The sequence below is a fragment of the Festucalex cinctus genome, chromosome 15 (assembly GCF_051991245.1).
Source record: "Festucalex cinctus isolate MCC-2025b chromosome 15, RoL_Fcin_1.0, whole genome shotgun sequence".
Lineage (NCBI taxonomy): Eukaryota > Metazoa > Chordata > Actinopteri > Syngnathiformes > Syngnathidae > Festucalex > Festucalex cinctus.
This window is the reverse complement of record NC_135425.1, coordinates 26,687,897-26,694,616: the sequence shown is the minus strand read 5'-3', so window position 1 is coordinate 26,694,616 and position 6,720 is coordinate 26,687,897. Positions and strand designations below refer to the sequence as shown.

The 6,720-nt window shown below is 44.1% G+C and overlaps 2 protein-coding genes across 5 annotated transcripts in view; one reads left to right on the top strand and one right to left on the bottom strand.

The window, feature by feature from the left end:
• LOC144001890 (uncharacterized) overlaps positions 1 to 6,720 on the bottom strand; it is a 263,910-nt gene that overhangs the window by 91,758 nt on the left and 165,432 nt on the right. The gene's annotated exons all lie outside the window — the stretch shown is intronic.
• ckmt2a (creatine kinase, mitochondrial 2a (sarcomeric)) lies at positions 2 to 6,636 on the top strand. 4 transcript variants are annotated; one of them, XM_077497799.1, is made up of 10 exons: positions 2 to 151; positions 1,515 to 1,706; positions 1,907 to 2,105; positions 2,871 to 2,966; positions 3,054 to 3,275; positions 4,402 to 4,487; positions 4,613 to 4,736; positions 5,596 to 5,730; positions 5,810 to 5,935; positions 6,466 to 6,636. In XM_077497799.1, the coding sequence occupies exons 2-10, from the start codon at positions 1,552 to 1,554 to the stop codon at positions 6,580 to 6,582; spliced, it is 1,260 nt and encodes a 419-aa protein (XP_077353925.1). In that variant the 5' UTR covers positions 2 to 151; positions 1,515 to 1,551; the 3' UTR covers positions 6,583 to 6,636. The 4 variants fall into 4 exon arrangements, with proteins under 4 accessions (XP_077353925.1, XP_077353924.1, XP_077353923.1 ...); XM_077497798.1 differs by lacking the exon at positions 4,402 to 4,487 and adding an exon at positions 4,128 to 4,213; XM_077497797.1 differs by having other exon boundaries at positions 2,871 to 3,275.

Genomic DNA, 6,720 nt, shown 5'->3' with positions numbered 1-6,720 from the left:
AGAGATCTAATAACTTATGACGGCCCGTCAACATTCTGCGTTGGGCCTCACGTGGCCTAAATGGGGCGCGAGGGGGCGGAGCCGACTCGGAGTGGGAAAGCTCATTAAAGAGAAGACGGTTCGGCTTCAAGGCACTGCAGTGTCTGCACAGGTAAATGTTGCTCGTCTTTTAACTCTTATTTTGCAAATTTGACTTGTAACTTTCTGGCTTTCTTTGTTTGTGTTGGTTTGTCTTCAAGTTTTCTCTCGATTTTCGTATTGTGTGCTGATGTGCTTTTGAAAGGCACCGTTACATAATAAAAAATAAATAATTATGATTAGTTCTAATCATCAGGGTGATTTTTATGTCATGCAAGAACTTTTTTTTTTTTTTTTTTTTTCCCTAGTTGATTTTCAGATCTTGAAAACATGTCAAAGTTTTTCTGGACTCCCACGTGAACGTACTGGAGGTAAAAGTTCACCAGCCACGAGTGGATTTAGCGAGGTGGAAGGTGTTAAGACCGTTAAGTGGACTTTAGTGATCAAGTCGCACCTCTCGTTTCTTTGCCTTTTTTAATTACTGCTATCCAACACTCATCGGGATTGATGGCAAGTCGCTCAGCGGCATCGCGTGACGTCCAGTCGCTTCTTGGCATCCTGGCGGCACAATGGTCCTGTGATCGGCTAAAAATATGATGCGTAAATATAGACGTGGCGATGACGCCGCAGAGGGAAACGACCTTCTGCAAAGCGACGTCCGTGCTCGTCCTGTCCCGCTGGCTAAGCTAAGCTATTAGCTAGAAGGAGACTTTGTTAAGATGCTAACAGCTTCCACTTAAGCTTGTTAGGAGGCAGACGCAAATCTGGTTTGGTTCGCTCCAGGTGCGAAGGTAGCAGCTGATGATGACCTTCTGATGACCTTCTTTGATTTCGCTTTGGATTTAGTAAATAAATGAAGTCCTGGAGCACAATATAATGGAAGATTCTTGAAAATAATCACATTTGCACTTAACACAATTAAAAAAAACAATAATGTAATTAAAAAAAAAAAAATTCCTGACTGTTACTTTAATTAAACATTTTTTACTGACGCTGTATTATATTATCGTATCCCAGAAGTCTTTGTGGCGGCGCAGTTAAATGGGCGGAGCTTACCGGTACTTTGATTAACTCTCGACCGAGTTGGTTGAACGCCAAATAAATTGATTCTGTCAAATACGTCCAACATTTCATCCCCCAAAATAAATAAATAAATAAAGAATTTAAAAAATGCGAAAAACACTTATGTCCATTATTTTTTTGGGGGGATGGCAACAAGTTACTTACTCATGGGTAGACCCCAAAAAAGTCTCCAAAATACACAGAAAAATCTGCAATTTTTTATTTTTTTTGTCCTTTTTCCTGTCATCTTTAAAAGACAAACTCTCGTCAACTAACTCCCAAATTTCAAGGATGTAGACGAGATCATGCTTACGGAATCCTCATTTTTGATTTAGTCATTGTTTTTGGTTTTTGTTGTTTTTTCCTGCCTCCAGCATCCTCCAACTTGCGACTCCAAATTTTTGGGTCGAGATGGCAAACTCCTTCACGCGCCTGATGTCGGGCCGCAACACCGCCGCCGCCCTGCTGGCCACCTTGGGGGCGGGCACCGTGGCGACCGGCTTCCTGTCGAGCGACGGCGGTTCTTCTTTGGCGGCCGAGGCCAGGAAGAAGCTCTATCCCGCCAGGTGACCACCGCCGATAAGAATATCGTAATCATAAGAACGCGTCACATTGACATAGTTTGTTGGAGGCGGAGTTAGTTTGAATTAACTGTGTAGATGATTTGATGTCGTGGATGTGTCACAGTGTGAAAGTCACCCTCTCAAATTTCGTTCCACCCTTGTGAGCGGCTTATAACAAACTTTTACGCCTCTCCGCCCGGCAGCTCCGACTTCCCTGACCTTCGCAAGCACAACAACTGCATGGCCGCGGCGCTGACGCCCGCCATTTACGCCCGACTGCGTGACAAGGTCACCTCCAACAACTGGACCTTGGACCAGTGCATCCAGACGGGCGTGGACAACCCGGGCCACCCGTTCATCAAGACCGTGGGCTGCGTGGCGGGCGACGAGGAAAGCTATGAGGTCAGAAACGTAGACAGACACAGTCACTTGTTGCTAGGCAGGATTCACGTGGCACAACCATCATGTCCAAAGTTCATTGACAAAAACATTTCTGTCATGACCTGACTTGTTGCTAGGCAGAATTAATCGGCGACAGCCATTGGTGCTCCAAAGTTGAACTAAAAAAAAAAAACTCATTTGCATAGTCCCCTTGTTGCTAGGCAGAATCCACGTGGCACAACATTGTTGTCCAAAGTTTCATTACCAAAACATTTCCTTTCTGTCACCACTTGAGTTGTTGCTAGGTAGAATTAATCGGCTCCAAAGTTGAACTAAGAAAAAAAAGTTCATTTGCCTAGTCACTTGTTGCTAGGCAGACTCCATGTGGCACAACCATTGTTGTCCAAAGTTTTGTTCTAAAAACATTTCATTTCTGTCACCACTTGGCTTGTTGCTAGGCAGAATTAGTCGGGGACAGCCATTGGTGCTCCGAAGTTGAACTAAGAATAAAGCTAATTGACATAGTGACTTGTTGCTAGGCAGAATCCATGTGGCACTACCAATGTTGTCCAAAGTTTCGTTACAAAAATATTTCATTTCTGTCACCACTTGACTTGTTGCTAGGCAAAATTAATTGGCCACAGCTATTGGTGCTCTAAAAATCAGAAGAAAAAAAGCATTTTTATAGTCACTTGTTGCTAGGCAGAATTACGCAACGAGCTAAATACTGTACATCCTGCTATCTATGTTAATGGTGGACTTGTTTTTTTGTTTGTTGTTTTCCAGGTATTTGCGGATCTCTTTGACCCGGTCATCAAGGATCGCCACAACGGCTACGACCCCAGAACCATGACCCACCCTACGGACCTGGACGCTTCCAAGGTGGTTCCACAAGCACTCTTTGCTGCCAACCATTTCCCGCCCGAAACGACGCACTTTTATTTTTTTTTTGTAATCTTTTTTTACCAGCTGAACGGCGGAATGTTCGACGAGAACTACGTGCTGTCGTCGCGCGTGCGCACGGGCCGCAGCATCCGCGGCCTCGGCCTCCCGCCCGCCTGCAGCCGGGCGGAGCGCCGCGAGGTGGAGCGCGTGGCCGTCACGGCGCTGGCCGGCCTCAAGGGGGACCTGGCGGGACGCTACTACAGCCTGGGAGAGATGACCGAGCGGGAGCAGCAGCAGCTCATCGACGTAAGGCCGCCAACGCTCGCGCGTCATGGGGCACAATCGTTGGTGCCCCAACGTCCAAATAAGGAAAGTCATGCGATGCCGCACTCACTTGTCGTCAGGCAGAATTTTTGGGGCACAATCGTTGGTGCCCCAACGTCCAAATAAGGAAAGTCATGCGATGCCGCACTCACTTGTCGTCAGGCAGAATTTTTGGGGCACAATTATTGGTGCCCCAGCGTCCAAATAAGGAAAGTCATACGATGCCACAGTCACTTGTCGTCAGGCAGAATTTTTGGGGCACAATTATTGGTGCCCCAATGACCAAATAAGGGGTGCCCCCTCATTTGAATAACATTTCATCCTGACAGAGAGCGTCTGCGGCATGAAAATAAATCCAGTAAATGTGAGAGCAGAGCGTTTTTATGTATTGATTGATATTTAATTATATTTCTATATTTATTTTCTATTTCTTTCCACGTTTATTTATATATTTATTTTTAGTTTTTGAATCTCGTTTTATTTTTGTATTTATTTTTAACTTGTATTTATTTATTTATGGATATGTTTATTGTTGTTGTTTTTATTTGCATTTATTTTTTATTTTTTGTATTTCATTTTTTAATTCTATTTTTTGTATCCGTTTTTATTTTCACTTTTATTCATTTATTTATTTTTAATTTTGACAGTTTCGGTCCTCCATGTGCGTCCATACAATCCGGACATTCTGGGCAACTTTAAGAAAAACAAAAAAATTACCGTTGTCAATCTTTGCATGTTTTCAGCAATTGTCTTCACATATTTAGAAAGAATTCCCTTTCACTTGATCGGATCTGATCTTTGTGTTCTGATCCAATCCCGCCGCACTCCGAACAGGACCACTTCCTGTTCGACAAGCCCGTCTCTCCTTTACTTACCTCGGCCTTCATGGCCCGAGACTGGCCCGACGCCAGGGGCATCTGGTAAGAAGTTGTCCCGGGGAACAAAAAAAAAAAAACCCAAAAAAAACACATCTGACATTTTTCCAGCCTTGGAGACGTGCAGTGTTAGCACCCGCGACGGGACCGCCCGCCGTCTGTCCCATCCCGCTTCCCAGTCCTCCTGCGTTTTGTACATTGAAGTGTTTTCCTTGTTGGCAAAAACCCTGTAGGACCACTTCCTGTTTGACAAGCCCGTGTCTCCCTTGCTGACGTGTGCCTTCATGGCGCGAGACTGGCCCGACGCCAGGGGCATCTGGTAGGCCGCCGCATGCCCGCCCGCCCGCCCGCCCGCATGCCACGCTCCCCGTTTGCGTTCCGTGTCTCCCTCCGTCGGCCGTCGGCGCCATTTGCTGACCGAGCCCCTTCCATGCTCCTCCGCAGGCACAACAACGAGAAGACCTTCCTGATCTGGGTCAACGAGGAGGACCACACCCGAGTCATCTCCATGGAGAAGGGGGGCAACATGAGGAGGGTCTTTGAGAGATTCTGCCGGGGACTTAAGCAGGTATGAATGCGTTGTTTTGTTTTGTTTTTGTCACAAAACTTGATGAGTGACTGGAAGAAGATCCTGTAAATGTTGCCAGGCAGGATCCACGGGGCACAACCACTTTAACGTTAAATTTTTAAAAAGTACAATTTCTGTAGTCACTCGGTGCTAGGCCGAATTAATTTTGGACAATCATTGGTGCCACAAGACTCAAGTCAATTGTTGGGCAGAGTTCATGGGGCACGATAAGAAGTGCCCTAAAGTTGACTCAACAAACCACATTTTTATAGTCACTTGTTGCTAGGCAGAATTCAGATTCACAAGTCAAATTAAATCCATACCTTGAAGCAAGTACCTGTTTGACAACATTTATAGTTCACTAACCCAATAAGATGAAAGAGTATCACTTGTTGCTAGGCAGAGTTTATGGGGCACAATAATTAGTGCCCTAAAGTTGACTCACTAAACCACATTTCTGTCATCACTTGTTGCTAGGCAGAATTCCGATTCACAAGTCAAATTAAACCCACACCTTGAAGCAACGACCTGCTGTTATGCAACGTTTATAGTTCACACATCAAATAAAAATGACAGAGTATCACATGTTGCTAGGCAGAGTTCATGGGCCACAATATTGAGTTCCCTAAAGTTGACTCGATAAACCACATTTATATAGTCACTTGTTGCTAGGCAGAATTCAGATTCAGATTATATTATATTATGCCATGGCCAAAAGTTTGAGTTATTGTAGCATAACTGTCGGTGCACCAAATGAATTTTTTTTTTTATATGAATTTTTTGTAGTCAGTTGTTACTAGGCAGAATTGCTGAGTACCAACTGGAGGTTCATTTTCAAAATGGTGACGCGCATCCACAGGTGGAGCACCTGATCCAGGAGAGGGGCTGGGAGTTTATGTGGAACGAACATCTGGGCTACATCCTCACGTGCCCGTCCAACCTGGGCACGGGCCTCAGGGCGGGCGTGCACGTGCGCCTGCCCAAACTCAGCAAGGTAACGTGCGCACCTTTGCAAAACAAAACCAAACAAAAACCTGAAGCGCTTCAAGTGAGGGACATGCACGGTCCCGCAGGATCCTCGCTTCTCCAAGATCTTGGACAACTTGCGTCTTCAGAAACGAGGCACGGGCGGCGTGGACACGGCGGCCACGGGCGACACCTTCGACATCTCCAACAACGACCGACTGGGAAAATCAGAGGTGATTTTGATTTGTTTTTTTTATTAATTTGGTTAATTCCAAATGAATTATCTTTTCTTCTAAAATCTGTTTATTAAAATGCATTATTGATCTACTTGCTGTCCATTTAGTGTAAACAATTTTTAAAAAATTACTAGAAAAATATTTCATACAAATTTAACGTGGGTTTTTTTTTAAATCAAATTATGACTAATCATAATGAAATAAAACATGAGCTGATTTACAGTTTTATTTTAATAACCGGGTATTAATTGGGGCTCCAATTTAATATTACATGAATAAAATGTATTTACATGCATAATAAAATTGAATTGTGCAGATTTTCTTTTTCATATAATCTAATTATTAGCAAAATAGATCAATTTAAACTGGTATTTTATTAATTGGATACTGAATTAAAAATGAGGTTGGAATGATGCATATTTAAAAGCAATGTTGAAATTGTCCACTATAATGAAAAATGAGCCCAAAGATATTTACATTTAAATCTATGACCTTTTTTTCTGCATCTGGTGTTTTTTGACGCGCAGGTGGAGCTGGTGCAGCTGGTGGTGGACGGCATCAACTACCTGATCGAGTGCGAGAAGAGGCTGGAGAAGGGTCAGGACATCAAGGTCCCGCCTCCGCTCGCCATGTTTCGCAAATAAAAAGAGGAGCGCCAGCCCACGCACGCGTCAGTAAAAAGCACTTGAGCAGAATAATGCCGACTTCCTCTTTTTTTTGCCTGTTCTTGACCAACTTCTCGGTTATCGAACTGCTTATGAACTTGTCACTTATTACTCGAC

Excerpts from the sequence above, each read along its gene's own strand:
- ckmt2a (XM_077497797.1), top strand. The coding sequence starts at position 1,552 with ATGGCAAACTCCTTCACGCGCCTGATGTCGGGCCGCAACACCGCCGCC. Across the intron at positions 1,707-1,906 it reads AAGAAGCTCTATCCCGCCAG|CTCCGACTTCCCTGACCTTC; the intron begins GTGACCACCGCC and ends TCCGCCCGGCAG. Across the intron at positions 5,731-5,809 it reads GCCTGCCCAAACTCAGCAAG|GATCCTCGCTTCTCCAAGAT; the intron begins GTAACGTGCGCA and ends ACGGTCCCGCAG.